The sequence below is a fragment of the Macrosteles quadrilineatus genome, unplaced genomic scaffold (genome assembly GCF_028750875.1).
Source record: "Macrosteles quadrilineatus isolate MER2022 unplaced genomic scaffold, UCM_ALF_1.0 Scaffold_9__3_contigs__length_116548681, whole genome shotgun sequence".
NCBI lineage: Eukaryota > Metazoa > Arthropoda > Insecta > Hemiptera > Cicadellidae > Macrosteles > Macrosteles quadrilineatus.
Genome location: NW_026542602.1, coordinates 16,555,951 through 16,573,160, shown reverse-complemented (window position 1 = coordinate 16,573,160; position 17,210 = coordinate 16,555,951). Strand labels below are relative to the sequence as shown.

Below are 17,210 nucleotides of genomic sequence, written 5' to 3'. Positions count from 1 at the left end.
GAAAAGAACTACAGCCGCACAGACCTCGACCTTCGCTGAACATTTAGTTTCTCACAACCACAATTACACTAATATTGATAATAACATGAAAATCCTACACCTCTCAAATGACCGATTTAATACAAACACCTTGGAAGAATTCGAAATTTATAAGGCCGTTAAAATTGACAGCCAAAACATCATCAACGACAAGATTTCATTTCAATCGAATTACATTTACGACACTGCAATCAAGATAATAGCACAAGGGACAGTTGTGAATGAAGTTACCAGCTGATCGGGAAATCCAGGCACGACGTCATCACTGACCACGCTGATCATGACCGGCAGTCTAGACATAACCCCCGCCCGATCACGTCGTGTCCCGTTACCGCTATAGTATTATCTTTCGTTTTTAACCTTAAATGTTCGTTTCTATGTTCGTGTACGTGTGCGTGTTAAATGTATTTATTTATTACGAATTGACGACCTTCAAATGAAGCAAGAAGACATCTGTACTGGCCCGACGATGACTCCTTTGTGAGTCGAAACCGGTTGCATTTTAGCAACACATTGATCACATAGATGCAGGTATTTACACCATTATTTAGTATTTAAATGGGATCAGGAGGCTAAAACTCAATATCTCTTGTTGATTTGAACCAGCAATCAGACCATCATCCACAAATATTACTACATACAATTTTGAACCGTTCTTGTTACGAATAAACAAACATGGATCTGCAGTACTCTGGCTAAAACCCTTCTTAAGCATACTTTGCATTAGACACTTACTCCAACACCTTGGACTTTGTTTCAGACCATACAAACTGCGTTTCAGTTTCCAAACTCTTCCACTTTTGTCATCATATCCTTCAGGTTGCCAAGTATAGATATCCTCATCTAACTTAGAATACAAAAATGCAGTTTTTACATCAAACTGTTTTAAGTAAAGATCTTCTTGAACAGCTACATTCAAAAGACATCGAATGGTATCGCATCGGGCTACGGGACTGAATGTCTCATTATAATCCTCTCCATACTTTTGGGCATATCCTTCTGCTACCAACCTTGCCTTGAAGCGTTCTGGATTTTATTTTCGTGTTAGAACCCACTTTAGACCTATAATTCTCTTATTACTTGGACGTGGAACTAACTCAAACACTTCATTTTCATTTATTGATGCCATTTCATCATTCATTGCAGCTTGCTAGTGCCACCAATCAGGACTGTTAACTGCTTCGTCGTAGGAGGGACCTGCTTCAGCAAGTAAAACATAGTCTTGAAGGTATGATGGTGTATGTCGCTGACGTTGAGGTCGACTGTCATCTTCATTTATGGCTCTTACTACATCATTTTCAACTGACATTACATCATTTTCAGCAGAAACTGCATCATTTTCAGCAGACACTACATCATTTTCAGCACACACTGCATCATTTTCAATCCCCACATTTCCATTGTCACTGATTTTTAGTGGAAATTGAATGGACATTTTAACTTCATTGTCTTGAATTCCCTCATCATTCCATTGAGAAGACTCACCAGCATTTTCATTTTCTTTGTTTCCTTCGATCCGCCGAGGAGACATATCATTCAAGAATGACTCTTTTTTCATAATTTCCTTGGAAATTTCCTTGAAAATAACGTCTTTGCTTGCCACAATCTTTGGCGCAACATAGACTTTATAGCCATCTTGTTCGTCACAATATCCAACTAATATGCCAGACACCGATTTAGCAGACCATTTCTTCCTCTTCGGTTCAAATTAATGACACCCCGAAAATTGGGAAGAAGCAAAAGGATAGGCCTGCGCTCTATGAAAGCAGTGAGCAATCAAATAAAAAAGTACTCAATTTCTTTTTTAGACCAGATATAGTTTATACCGGTCCTGGTCTGAAGGATGAAATAACAGTATTGGAAAAAAATCAAGCTACGAAAAATGTATATTAACCACGTTCTTAAAAGAAGCTTACATTCTCTTTAAGCAAGATAATCCTAAAGTTGAGATAGGATTTTCTACATGTTGCACATTACAACCTAAGAATGTGTTATTAATGCATCAAACTCCTTCAGATCAGTGCTAATGTTTGACTTGTGAAAACTTATTTTTTAAACTACGGGGTTTAAACATTGATCATCAGGATTTTGTGAAGACATATTTGTCTAAGTCTAGATTCTTCATGTTGGAAAGGATGTTGTTCCAACTGTTGTGCTGGTAAGAAACTGGAAACAATTGTTGACCACAACAAAGAAAAGATAAAAATGAAACAATGGTTTAAGGTTGAAAATAAGCCTACTTGTAAAGATGATGTTTATAGGCTACTAATGCTAGTGATGTAAAATACCTGGGTATTTAAAACTCGGGGTAGATACCCAAAATCCATAAATACCCGGGTATTTTGGGTATTTATGAAATTTATTGAGATTAATTTATATTTACCCCTAAATATGTTATTGTTATCATTACATGATAAATTAGGATAGTCTATAACACCTTTTACAGTAACTTGAATCTTTGCTAGTACCTTTTATTTAATGATTTATTTTTTTATAATAGCCTACATAAAGTTTCTAAATAAGCATGGGGTTTCGTGTCTTAAATCGAGTAACATCAGTTAAATTTAACTTACTAAAAAATAGTATATTAAAAAAGGCTGCGTGGCTATTTCAATTTTTATCATTTTATAAATTTATAACCAACTAGCTGTAACCCACGGGCTTCGCCCCGTTTAACTTCTTAATTTTCAAGATGATCTCGTTCGCATGGCTCAATCACGTCCTGCTTGAAGTTTGTTCGCTACGCTCACTCACCTTTAGGTTGGAGCTTGTTCGATACGCTCACTTGCCTTCAGGTTAGCTCGTTCGCTACGCTAACTCGCCTCCAGGTTGAAGTTTGTTCGCTACGCTCACTCACCTTTTGGTTGCAAATTAGCTGTTGTCATAAATGTAAAAGAAATAATAGTGCTGCACCCTGTTGGTAATCCTTGTAACTTTAATGCTATTGAATGATTCAATGATTTATTTGGCCATTAAGCAAAGCAATAGGCTAAGCAATATAATACAATACAAAGTAAATGATAAATAGTCTCTTGATTCACAAATAAATGCAAGTTAGATAAATATAATAATAAGGAAACAAATAAAACCATGCAAAACAAAACTGTAGCAAAACCATGCAAAAAAAAAAAACAGGCAAGAAAATAGCCATGCAAGGCAGTCAGTGCATGAGCATTACCTATAACAAAACAGGTAGTCCTACTTTATAAAATTCAGACAGGTCATAAAAAGGGTTTTATATCAACCAGTCCTTCATTACTGCCTTGAACCTTGAAATAGGCAAGTCCCTTATGGCTACTGGTAGGTGGTTGAAAAATCTGTAACCTGAAACAGGGAAGCATTTAATTGTTCTGCTCAGCCTGTGTCTATGTGCAAAAAAATTTAAACAATTTCTTGTGGCATAGTTGTGTACTTGGTTGTTTCTCAAAAGGTGCACTTCATTTGCCTTAATTTCTAAAAGACATTGAAAGATATATACATTATATACAGTCATGATGTGGTTTTGTTGGAACAGAGGACGGCAGTGTTCCAGGTACTGGGCTCCACTCAGCACCCTGACAGCCTCATTTTGCAACACTAGGATTTTACTTACACCAGAAGAATGGCCCCAGAGCCTGGTTCCGTAAATAATGATGGAGTGGAAAAAAACAAAATAAGAGGCTCGAATGAATTCCCCAGACAAGTCAGTACTCAGTCTTCTGAGCAGGAATATGACCCTGCTCAGCCTACCACACACCGACTCTATGTGGTCTCCCCAGGTGAGGTGTGGGTCCAGAGTGAAGCCCAATAACTTCACAGGTCCAGTCTTTTCACTTGCCATGTCCAGACTGAATGTCATTGATTGGGTTTTGGACTCATTCAAAACAAGTTTGTTATCATTGAACCATGAGGTGGCCATGACAAGAAGGCTTTCAACCTTAGATCTAGAAATACTGAGGATGGGATCCTTGGCAAACAGAGTTGTGTCTTAACAGAACAAAATGTGTTTTCTTTAAGGAAAGTATTAATTACCTTGGACATGTGGTGTCATTCAATAAGATTCAAAAATGCCCTAAAAAGGTTGAAGCAGTTACTCAGATGCCTCGCCCTCGAAATGTTGATGAGTTAAGACGCTTTCTTGGCTTAGTTACATACTATGCAAAATTCATTCCTGACTTCTCTTCAAAAACACATCTGCTACGATGTTTGCTTCGAAAAAGAGAAAAATTCTTTTGGTCAGCTGCTGCTGAAGCCTCATTTCTGAATCTGAAATCTGAACTTTGTAGTGATACAGTTCTTATTCCTTTCGACAAATCAAAACCAGTTATTCTCACAACAGATGCTAGCCCAACTGGAATTGCTGCAATACTCAGTCATGATATCAATGGTCAAGAAAGACCAATTGCATATGCATCCAGAGCATTGACTCAGGCTGAAACCAATTACAGCCAACTTGATAGAGAAGCTCTAGCAATCATCTACGCAGTCACCCATTTTTACAATTACGTTTTTGGTAAAAGATTCACTCTCGTCACCGATAATGAACCATTGTCACATATTTTTCATCCAGGACGTGCTCTGCCACGAATGACATCATCTCGCTTATTGCGTTATTCTTCATTCCTCAGTGGTCTTGACTATACAGTTCAATGCGAGAAAGGGAAAGACAATGAAAACGTGGATTGTTTGTCTCGAAGCCCAGTTCAATCATCAATTTCATCTGAACTAACATTCGACAAAAAAATAAACACAATAAATGCAGAAACCTTACTTTAAATCTCCAGCACAGTGATAACGGCAGAAACGATAAAATAAGAAACAGCAAAAGACCCTAAGATACAAGTGCTTTTGTATGAACTGAAAAATAGTCGCAAAGATAGCCCTTACATGATCTCAGACAACATACTTTTCCGATCAGATCGAGTTGTAACTCCCAAATGTCTCCAAAATCAAATTCTAAATGAGCTCCATGAATCACACCTCGGAATTACTACAATGAAACAGCTTGCTAGAAGATATGTATATTGGGAAGGTATGGACAAAGACATAGAAAGATTAGTGAAAAGCTGTGAAGCTTGTGCTAAAGTTCGTCACAATCCACCAAAAGCTCCGGTACATCCGTGGGATCAGCCCCGATGATAACTGGGAAAGAGTGCATATTGATTATGCCGGTCCATTGGATGGAAATTATTTCCTCGTGTGTGTAGATGCTAAATCAAAGTAGGCAGAAGTTCGCATTCTTCGAAATGCTCCTTCCTCAGCAACGATGATGGGGGTCCATGGGTACCCCTCGTTCTTAGTCTCGGACAATGCCACTACATTCTAAAGTGAGGAATTTATCAACTACTGTAAAGAACATGGGATTTTACACAAATTTACTGCTCCTAACCATCCTGCAATAAATGGCCTGGCGGAACGAAACATACAAACTTTAAAGAGAAGACTTATTGCTGCTGCCGATGATCCAACCCCAATCACCACAAAGCTACAAAACATTATGTTCAGATATCGAGCAACACCTTTGGCATCAGGCGAGACTCCAGCAGAGTTGTATTTGAACAGGAAGATTTGGATTAGACTTGACACACTTCTCCCTAACCCAAAGGCATAACTTCCATCAAAATCAATTGATCCTCTTCGCGTTCCATCAAAATCAATTGCTCCTCTACGCGTCCGCTCTCATAAAGTGGGGGAGAGGGTTCAGGCCAGAGTTCACCTGGGAAATAAAGACATATGGCAGTTTGGTACAGTCAAGAGAATATTAGGTCAATACCATTACATTGTTGAATTGGATTCTGGACGAAGTTTAAAACGACACATAAATCAATTGATTTTGACTCTGGTATCCAAGAAGAAAGTTACATTTACAACACACAACGAACAAGATAGTTCTGTTGTTCCAAGACGGATACCTATTATAGACTGTCAAGCACCACCACAAGAGATCCACCCAGAGTATGAATCAAATTCAAACAATCCAACAGAACTAGACGGTACTCTAAGGGAAGAAAATCTAGACAGACCTCAAGCCACAGAACAAAAAGAAAACAAATTAACTCGTCCTTCCAGACAGCGCAAGGTTCCTTCTTATCTTAAGGACTTTACTCTCCAGTGATTAAGTGGGGGAGAATGTTATGAACATATGAAGCAGTTGTTACCATAGCAACCAAAATGTTAATTATCAAATGCTGTTTACTTTTCTATTCTGATTTCTAATATAACACATTTACTTCTATTTCAACACTCTGTATTTATTATATTCTAATTTTTCCACTCGAGTCATCTCATTTTGTGATGTCCCTAAAGGCCAAAAACAACATCTTACTAATATTATAAATGTGAAAGTTTGTGTGTTTGTTTGTTTGAAGTTCAATCACGCATTAACTACTGGACGGATTGGGCTGAAATTTGGCATGATGATACCTCGCATTCCCGATTAACATATAGGAATATTCTTATCTCAAAAATCCTTTCGGGCTCTGCCCCAGTGGCTCTGTAGTTCCCCATGTTAACCTTATGAGTAATCACATTTAAAGGGAATTCAAGAATTTAGTCAGCTGTTTCAACTAAAAAAGTTGGTTCTATGATATGAAAAAGTATTAAAAAGTTATAAGATTTACCACCAGGGGTGAAGCACTATTATTTGTTTTTGCATTTATGAAAACAGCTACTTTGAACTAAGCAGCAACAAAAAGCTGTTATACGCAATGAGAACTGTCAAAGTAGAATTGTTTACAGTTATGTTTTTGTTTTTAAATTCATGAATAATTTGTGATATTTTGCGAATTAATTTTTGTTCTCTATTGTTTAGGTGAAGTGGTATAACATTATGGCTAAACTGTGGCCTCCCCCATTACAAACGCAAAGCTTGAGTATAACTGCAATAACCATTTTATACTTATACTAGCTGTAACCTGCGGGCTTTGCCCCGTTTAACTTCTTAATTTCCAAGATAATCTCGTTCGCATTGCTCAATCACGTCCTGGTTTGAAGTTCGTTCGCTACGCTCACTCACCTTTATTTTTTAAATTTGGTTTAAAGGTTTAAGGCGGGATAAACTTGAATGAGTTCGGGAACCAGCATGATCGGACCATGGGAACAGGGCTTTACAGGGGGTTTTATGGGGTAAAAATTGGTTTTTCTCATTTTTGACCCTCAAAGTACAAAATTTCCCAATTTCTAACTAGGCCATTTGAAAAATCTTAAAAAACAAACCATTTATTATATCAATTTGTTTTTGTACGGTTATTGTCTACGGAGAAAATTCCAAATTTAAAATTCCCATGCTATTCTTATGGAGAATATTGTACAATGTTGTAGTATGCTTGTTATGGAAATATTTTGATCAAACTTGGCAAATTTATTTCATACTAAGCTACAATATTGTACAATGTTGTAGTTTGCTTGTTTATGGAAATATTTTGATCAAACTTGGCAAATTTATTTTATACTAAGCTACGGGTACTTATATTTTACCAACACATTTTATTAGCCTCCCTGTAGCAGCAAACCTAGGTACTTGTTAAACCTAATGTTATTAATTTAAAATCAATTCAGGCAAATGCAAATTTGCTTAGTCAACAGGTTTGCTGTGGTGGGGGTATTTTCTTTACAAAGGCTTAACAAATTACATTTTCAATTATTTATTATTCAATTTTATCAACTAATTTTACCATTAAAATTTTAACTTAAAAATCTGGAAAAAGTACTATTTTACTGTAATAGAACTTGCCTGAGTTTGAAACTTCATTTCAGGAAAAATATTTTTTATTTTTATTTTAAATACTGGTTTAGGGAAATTTTATTATTTGTTTATAAAAAAAAAAACCATGTTTGAAGCAGTTTTAACCAATTCTAAAAAATAACAAAGCAGGACCACTTCCCAGAGAATTGCCCAAAAGTGGTTTTCAAAGTGATGACTGTGTGTGTGTCCGTGTGTGTATGTATACAGTGCTACAGACCACACCTATCGTCCGATTTTGATAAAATTTGGTATTTAGGTATATCTGTGCTGTTTGGTATTTTTATAATTGTTATCATATGTTGCATATTTGATGTTTGTTTTTATTGTATTGTTGTTTTGAGCTTGAAGACTTACTTTTGGTATCTTGGCTAATAAAGTAATTATGTTTAACTGTGGTGTGAGTTTTACCTTTCACTTCATGGTGTCAGGTTGAATAAACTTTTGTGGAGAAGAAAGAACTAAGAATGGCTGAAGCAGTGAGTAGTACAGTTAGTACAGTTCAATACCAACTTGTCACACCTGAACCTTTCAATTTCAGGGAACCTTCTGAATGGCCTAGATGGATAAGAAAATTTGAAAGGTTTAGATTAGCTTCAGGATTAGACAGTAAGAGTGGGGAAAATCAAGTTAATATGCTTTTATACAGTCTAGGAGATGAAGGAGAAGACCTTCTAACATCTTTCGGATTAAAAGATGAAGAATTACAGAGTTATGACACTGTCAAGGGTAGATTTGAGTCTTACTTAGGTTTCAAAATCAATATTGTATATGAGAGAGCTAAATTTCTAAAAAGACGTCAGTCTGAGGGGGAACCTGTTGATTCTTTTATAAATAGTTTACACAAACTGGCAGAGCGATGTAAACTTGGGGAATTAAAAGATGAACTAATTAGAGATTTGATAGTAATTGGGGTAAATGATGATAAACTTTCTCAAAATTTACAGTTGGATGAAAAATTAACCTTAAGTACAGCGATTTTGAAAGCAAGACAAGCAGAGAGTTTAAAACAACAACAAAAAGTAGTTAGAGAATCACCAGAAATTGAGTTTGTCAATAAGGGGATTAATCAATCCACTAAACATCGGTTTAGGGAGAGTTCTTACAATAAAAGTCAAGATCAAAGCAGTTCAAAGAAAGGTAAATGTAACAAATGTGGATTTGTTGGGCATCACAATAGCAATGGTTGTCCTGCCAATCAGTCTACATGTTTCAGATGTGGAATAAAGGGACATTATGTGAGATGTTGTACCAAAGGATTTGAAGTGAGAGAAATTAATAAAAGTAATGAACCATTAGAAAAACCTAAAACCTATTTAGGGGAATTGACCATAGAAGAGGTTGGAGGACAAAATCCTTGTAAAGTAAAACTTATTGTTAAGGGACATGATAGGCCTATTTATTTTAAGTTAGACACTGGAGCAGATGTTTCTATAATTGGATATGATCTTTGCAAGGAGTTAAAACTGGAAACGAGTGAAACAAGTAAAATATTATTTGGTCCGGGGAAAACTAGGTTGAAAGTGGTTGGTAAGATCGTTGCTACTTTAGTGTTTAAAAATAAATCTATTGTAGAAGATATTTACGTTATTGAGCAACAACCTACTCCACTTTTAAGTAGAAATGCAATGTTGAAGTTAAACCTAATTCAGTTCAACATAGATTCGATTTTCTCTAGCCAAATATTTTCTCAGTTTTCTGATGTTTTTGGTTCTATTGGTGAAATTAAAGGGGAAACTACAGAATTACACTAACACAAAATGCTCGTCCCTTTGCTGTGGCAGCCCCTCGTAGAGTGTCCGCTCCATTATTGAGCAAAGTCAAAGAAGAATTGGATCGACTGCATTCTGAGGAAATAATTGAGCCAGTGGTAGAACCAACAGACTGGTGTGCCCCAATTGTTGTTGTGCCGCGTAAGACAGGTAATAATAGAGTGAGGCTGTGTGTTGATTATACCAAACTCAACAAAAGCATTCAGAGAGAAAGGTGGCAACTACCAACTGTAGACTACCGGAGCTGTGGTTGCTAGATTGAAAAATATATTTGCTCGACATGGAGTACCATATGTGGTAAGAGCTGATGGAGGTCCGCAATTTACTTCTCAGGATTTTAAAAATTTTGCTGAAGAATATGGTTTCCGTATAGTGACATCAAGCCCAAGGTATCCACAATCAAACGGAGAAGCAGAAAAAGCAGTTGACATAGCGAAGCGGATTCTAACGAAATGTAGTGATCCAAATCTTGGATTGTTAGAATATAGAAATACACCCTTAGAGTCTGGTCTTTCACCTGCAGAGTTACTTTATTCACGGAAGCTCCGATCAACATTACCGTCAATAAATAACTTCAGACAGGTAACAAGAGAAAGATTGCAAAAGTTTAAAGAGAAGGATTTTTCAATCAAGGAAAGAAATAAGAGAAACTACGATGTAAGGAAAGGTGTAAGAGATCTCTCACAGCTTGATCAAAATGACAAAGTTTGGATTCCAGATTTAAAACGTTATGGACATGTAGAGAATAAATCAAATCATCCTCGGTCCTACCTGATAAATACACAGGTAGGGAAGATCGGAAGGAACAGGAGACATATAATAGCTGTGCATAGGCCTATTGAAAATGGTGAAAATAGATTTGAACACCAATACCAAGAAGACCAAGGAACTGAAACTGATGCTGGACATAATTACAATAGCAATGAAAATGACAGACCTAAAAGAAGTGTAAAACCACCTCTTAGATACAGTGATTCAGATTTTTATAAATAAATCAAAAAAAGAGAAAAGAGAAGATGTGCTGTTTGGTATTTTTATAATTGTTATCATATGTTGCATATTTGATGTTTGTTTTTATTGTATTGTTGTTTTGAGCTTGAAGACTTACTTTTGGAATCTTGGCTAATAAAGTATTTATGTTTAACTGTGGTGTGAGTTTTACCTTTCACTTCAATATCCATGGTATCTCCAGGCGTTTTTTTTTAATTTTTTCAACATTTTGATTTTTAATGATAACTAGCTGTTTCCCACGGGCTTCACCCCGTTTGACTTCATTAGTATTAATAACATTATTGATTGGCTAGGTTGGGTTGAAATAAACAAAACAGAATACAGTAATACAAAACAAAAAAGTATAGCTGAGGTATTTTAACATTAGGTGTATGTAAAGTTCCCTTTAGAAAGGAATTACGACCTTAAAGGGCAATTTATGAAATAATGGATAGTTTTGCGCAAGGTGACGAGAAGTCATGACGAACATTTTAAGTATATGGTTTATGGGGGTTTGACTTGTAGTTTTCTCAAAAGTTCATGGGTACTTTTGGCTTTATATATAGATTTTCCCATAAAAACCCATAAAATAACGGAAAAATATATTTTTTTTTTTTTTTTCAAAAATAGCCTAAGCGATTTTGATACAAATTTAGTATGTTATAGTTCTTAAAATTCTTAACAAAATGGTACAAATCCCATTTCCGTGAAAATTATGGTTCCAAAGTTATTGTAACTTATGTTATTTTGCTATAAAAACCCGGTTCTAATTGAAATTTCTCTGTTATGGTCTTTATAATTCCAACCAAAAATGGTGCACCCCCATTCCTGAAAATACTTCGGTTCAAAAGTTTTGAACTTTTCTAATTTTAAAAAGTATACAGTATTAAATATCATAGTTACTCTAAGCACTTACCCGTGATTAAAAGGATTTTGATAAGCTAATGGGAGAAAGTATCTGTCAGATTGCTGATACCGTTTATTTTGTTTTGGTCCAATCTGTAAAAGTCAATGGCTAAGAATTAAAAATCTACTTTTTAAGCGTATGGGTATTTTTCGGTAATTTTTAATTATGTTTAATCTGCAGTTAGTGTTTACTTGAGTAGGCTATCCCTCACTACCTGAGGAAATTTAAAAAGATATATTTTTCAAATTAAGTTTTATTTCTAAAATTGAAGATGGATGTGTAAATATTACATGTAGCAGATTTAAAGAACCACATTATTCTCTTCCCTGCCCTCTTCCCATTGTGAAGCACAGAGATAGTGCATAGTAACACAATGAAATGATTTAAAGTGTCTGATGTGTTTAATCTGCAGTTTGTGTTTATGTGAGTGTGCTATAGTGGAATTATTAAATTACTGTATTTTTTTATTACATGAATACAACTTTGCAGGGGCAAGGCATCAGTACTGCCGATGTCAAAAAACTTGAGGAGGCTGGATACCACACAGTGGAGGCAGTTGCTTTTGCTCCCAAAAAACATCTTATTAGTATAAAAGGAATTAGCGAAGCAAAAGCTGACAAGATCCTGGTAAGTAATGCCTATATTTTTAGCAAATTTACCAATATTTAAGTAGTTGGTTTTTTACGAAACAATACTTTCTTCATATACAAAGTATGTGGGAAGAAAGTACAGTTGAACCTCGTTTGTACGAACCTCGATAAAACAAATTCCTCGATAAGACGATTTTTTTTAATCCCCTTGACACTTTCATATAGGTCAATGCTAAAACACCTCTATACAACGTAGTAATTAAGTTAAAAACCTCCATGAGACGAATTTGTTTGTGACATGGGCTAGGACTGATTAACCTCTATACAACGAATATTCTTAGCACAAAACCTCTACAATACGAACGTGACCTCTATAAGACAAATTTATCATAATCTTAACCTCCATAGTACGTAGTTTTCAAAACAAACAGAAGCTTGTCTCAACATTAAACCCCCACCCATCCCTCCTCCTTCCTCAGTCATTGTTTGGAGAAACCTTGGAGCGAGGAGAAACCTCTATAAGAAGAATAACAGCAGCATTAAACCTCGATAAAACGAACCTCTTTATTAAGAATACCTCTATAGTACGAATTTTTCCCGTACCCCTTGAAATTCGTCTTATAGAGGTTCAACTGTAAAAGGAAATCAATCTGACATTTTTAAGGAAATATTTAAGTGAAAATCTAATCATCAGGCAAATGGAATTTTGCTTAGTCTGCAGTTTTGCTGCGGTGCAGCAGGGGTATTTTGAACTCACCGTCAAACATGACCTTTCTAATGTTCTAGCAAACTTCTCAAATTGTTAATTACAATACGATACCCAGACACTTAAATATTTTGGCTGAAGTACATATTTTAGTCAAAGTTCAAATAAATAGATAATTTAAACAATCATTTTCAAAATATATAAACATCACAAAAAGCAACTAGCCTCTTGCACACACATTACTGATTAACATTGACTAAGCAAGATGTCGACTGGAGATTGTTCCTGGTGTAGCAGGACTATCACCTGAACTTTGTACTCCCGGATTCGGTTTCTTTTACTGATTCAAAACAGTCATTGTCAAGAATCTTTATTCACAAATATACATCTAGGTGTATAGCTTCAAATGAATAGCGTCAAATAAACTAAAACTATACTTAAACTAAGAACCATTTTAGCACATTTCCCATATAAGCTATTATCGTAGGTCTCATGGTAAGTCCTGGATCCGGGACTGATTTACTTTTTCATTTTTAGGTCCCCAGAGGCCAAAATACCCCTGTCGTAGCAAACCTGCAGACTAAGCGAATTCCCATTTCCCTAATTGGATTGCACTAAAATGTCTCCTTAACCATTAGGCGCATAGTAACGCTACAAAATACAAAAATATTTGTTTTTTAAGCTCTACAAAATGGTTTGGAAAGAAATTTTATGTTTTAGGGTCAAAAATGAGAAAAACTTATTTTAACCCCATAAAACCCCCGTTCCCATGGTCCGATCATGCTGGCTTGCCAACTTGTTTGAATAAATATAGGTTTACACGTTTATACCAAATTTAATCAAAATCGGATCATTTTTGTTTGAGTTATTATATATATATGAGTTTGAAATGTTTGTGTTTTTGGCCTGTAGGGACCCCAAAACAGAAAAGTAAATCAGTCCCGGGTTTAGGTCTTACCATGAGTACTACAGTAATAGCTGTTTCCCCATATGGGAAATTCGCTAAAAGACGATATGTTCAAAATTTTATGTTCATTACACAATAACCAGAGAAAAAATTTTCCGATTTTCATTAAACGTGGTAAAAAAACCTGTATTTATTCTAACGAGTTTGCAAACCAGCATGATCGGACTATGGGAACGGGGGTCTATGGAGTAGAATTACTGCAGGTTAATGGAGTGGGAATTGGTTTTCCCATTTTTGACGCTCAAGACATAAAAGCTTAAAAAAAAACAAATAATTTAGAATATAGAAGCATTATTCTGCTCTTAAGTTAAGAAGAAAATTCTGAAAACCTGTAAATTCAAAATTTCCACTTTATTGTTATGGAGAATAAGACAACTGTTGTACTCTTTGTACTTTCTTATTCTTGTATTTCTTATTCTTACTTTCTTGACATGACAACTGGTTGGTTTGTGCGAGAGGTATGTTAGTTTTTGTAGGACTAATTAATTTTATATTTTGCCATTTTTTCTTAATGTTACTGTATGTGTAAAGTCTGTGCCTACTTCAGCAAAATCTTCAAGGGTATGAGGATGACATTGTGATTTTGAAACATTCACAACACATTACAACTGTTGAGCTGATGAAGGTAGGTTTACAGCTCAGGGGCTAAAACATGGATAAACAAGCAATGTGTGTGGTTTACAATAAAACGTGTTTAGTTATAAAATTGTGTACTGAACTATTCTTGACCATGAGCAGCAGAGGTCTCATTATTATTCTGGTTTGAAGGCTGAAGCTGCAAAGCTGGTGCCAATGGGGTTTACAACAGCAACTGAGTTTCATCAGAAACGCTCAGAAATCATTCAATTAACAACTGGCTCCAAGGAACTGGACCGTCTCCTAGGAGGCGGTATTGAAACTGGGTCCATAACCGAGATTTTTGGAGAGTTTAGAACTGGCAAAACACAGATTTGTCATACACTTGCAGTCACATGTCAGGTAAGACAAAAATATCCACACGTTTATTGCTGTCTAGGTTGTTTACCGCTCACCAATGTCACGGAAGTCACGCAAAAAAATCGGGCTTACCTAAAATAAAGTTTCCCAAACCTGCGTTTTGTTTTTGCACCTTGCTGCAGGCAGTGATTAAAATCATAATGTAGAATCAGAGAGCGATCATACTTAGGGAGCAGGCTACTAGCCCAAAATAGTTCGGCACAAAGTATTGTACCTATGCCCGACTATCTCATGCTCAAGTCCCTGTCTTATTGGTACCAAAGATGGTGGGTTTTAACTAGGGATGGGTCAATTCCTCTTTTTTTCAATTCCGATACCGATTCTTGCAAATTGATTCCTGATTCTTGATCCCAATTCCATTGATTCCTAATAAGTAGAACAAATTCCTAATGAGTAAAATACCATAGAAGTAGCCTAATTGAATAACAATATTTTTTCCAGATTTTCCCAACTCACTATTTAAAAAGTACATTATTTTATTTATGACTTTTTTTTACTCTATACAGTAGACTCCCTCTAGTTCGGCCACCTCGGGACCGGACCACTGGCCGAACTACAAAATGGCCGGACTAACCGGATGTAGTGCATTTTACATAATCAAAATACAAATAATAGTATTGCGCAATCGTGATATGTAAAGTCAATAACCTACAGTAATAAAAACTGTAACGTTTAAAATCACGCCTACTCAAGCAAAACAAAAATTACACAACACTGTAGGTACTACTACATGTTGTTTCAGAACATAAGAATGTTGATAAAAACATTAGACAACTCATAAAACAGCATAAAATCATAGTACTTAGTCTTAAAGATAATAACGATAGTCGTAAAATAGGATAAAGATAACAATGGATGACGTAAAACTCTGCTTATTCTTTCTTCTTTGTTCTTCTGTTCTTTCTTTGGTTTCTCTTCATCCACAGATTTAACAAGTTGCCATGATTACTAATCACCCAATCACAAACTGTTGTGAGATAGCAAGTAAGTGCACAGCAGACATCAGTTGTGTAAAGAGCAGATGATTGTCAGTGTAAGCGGATAGCTTGACCTTGAAGCTAACGATGGCTATTTCTTTGTTTTGCTTTAATTTATTTTTGTCAAATAAACCGTGGTGTTTCAAAAACAACAATGGGGGAACCTACCGCATAAAAAAATGGTCTGAAATATTTAATTATACACTGCATCGCAACATATTATGCCAAAGAAAAACTTTTATAAAATGTTCTCGGTATTTTTGAGGTTATGTAACATAGGTACATAGGTAATATGCAACAATTCACCCATAGAAGCAAGCACCTGTAAACTAAACTGACATGAATTGTTTACTTCTATGGCCGGAAACTAAACATTAAAGTTGAATCATGTCGAAGGCAATCCACCCATGACGATATGACTTGTCCCCCTGAGACAGGGCCGGACCATCCGGCGGCCGATCCAACCGAAGCCGAACTAGAGGGAGTCCACTGTAATTTAATTCTGATAACTGAGATTTTGCATTTTGTTATTAAAAAAATATCCAGGCTACATTTCAACAATCCAATCAAGCTTACATAATCAAAAATAAAAAGTTAAATAATTGGATTGTGTTAACTACCATGGATAATGTATCATTCATGACCCAGGCCTTGGTATAGCAAGATTTTTAGTTGATGGTTTTTAAATTTTCTGTTAAAATTCTGTATTCTGAAAACTTAAATAATAATAAATGAAATAATGATCTGTCATTTACTGTAGAACAGATTTCCCTGTCGTAAATCAGGAAATAAAGAAATCCCAACCTCCATAGCCTAAAATGAAATTTTTTTTGTCAAACCAATTAAACTTTCTCAACCATGACATAATTTTATGTTAGGTAATAGGCACCTACTTAATTGCGCCATACCAACGCCAAAACCAAGTCGTCCTAGTCCAAAAATGTGCGTTAAGAAATGGTATGTTATTTTAGATGAGTGAAGGAAAAAGAAAAAATATCACAGATGTTGAAATATAGCTAAGTTTGGAGTAAGCTCAAGATGAAAGTACCGATGGTGTAACAAAAAAATTGTATGGGTAGGCCTACTTTTTACCACGACAAAAATATATGCTTAGCTTTTTTTTTAAATAAAATGTTATTTAAAGCAAACGAAATAGGGTTTTACACAGTTGTTTTATTTTCCATGTAAGCTGGTTGAACCATAGACTAAACAACACAAGTAGCATTCTCATCCCAATGTAAATTCTGTAGCTCGTTTTTGTGTCTAACTCATGGTAGGTACATTTGTTAATTTTAAATAACATTAAATACTAAACATCAATTCAATCCACAGTCATGCATCGATTGGGAATCGTATTGTCTAAATCGTCGTGCCGCCTGCGTCTGCCTAGTTTCAGTTTCACTGTCAGTGTCTGTCTACACACACACACACAAACATGAACACAGACAATTACTTATTGCGATCAAGGTTAAGTCGATACCGGCAATGGCGCCAATAGTTGCTCGCACTGAACTAGAGCACTAGAGCTACAACCGAAGGTAGCACT

General features: G+C 35.6%; 1 protein-coding gene across 1 annotated transcript in view; it reads left to right on the top strand.

The window, feature by feature from the left end:
- LOC129003818 (DNA repair protein RAD51 homolog 1) overlaps positions 1-17,210 on the top strand; it is a 54,137-nt gene that overhangs the window by 11,203 nt on the left and 25,724 nt on the right. The window contains exons 3-4 of the mRNA XM_054432141.1: positions 11,918-12,055; positions 14,460-14,669. Of these exons, the coding sequence (XP_054288116.1) occupies positions 11,918-12,055; positions 14,460-14,669 (348 nt within the window). The remainder of the gene's footprint in view (positions 1-11,917; positions 12,056-14,459; positions 14,670-17,210) is intronic.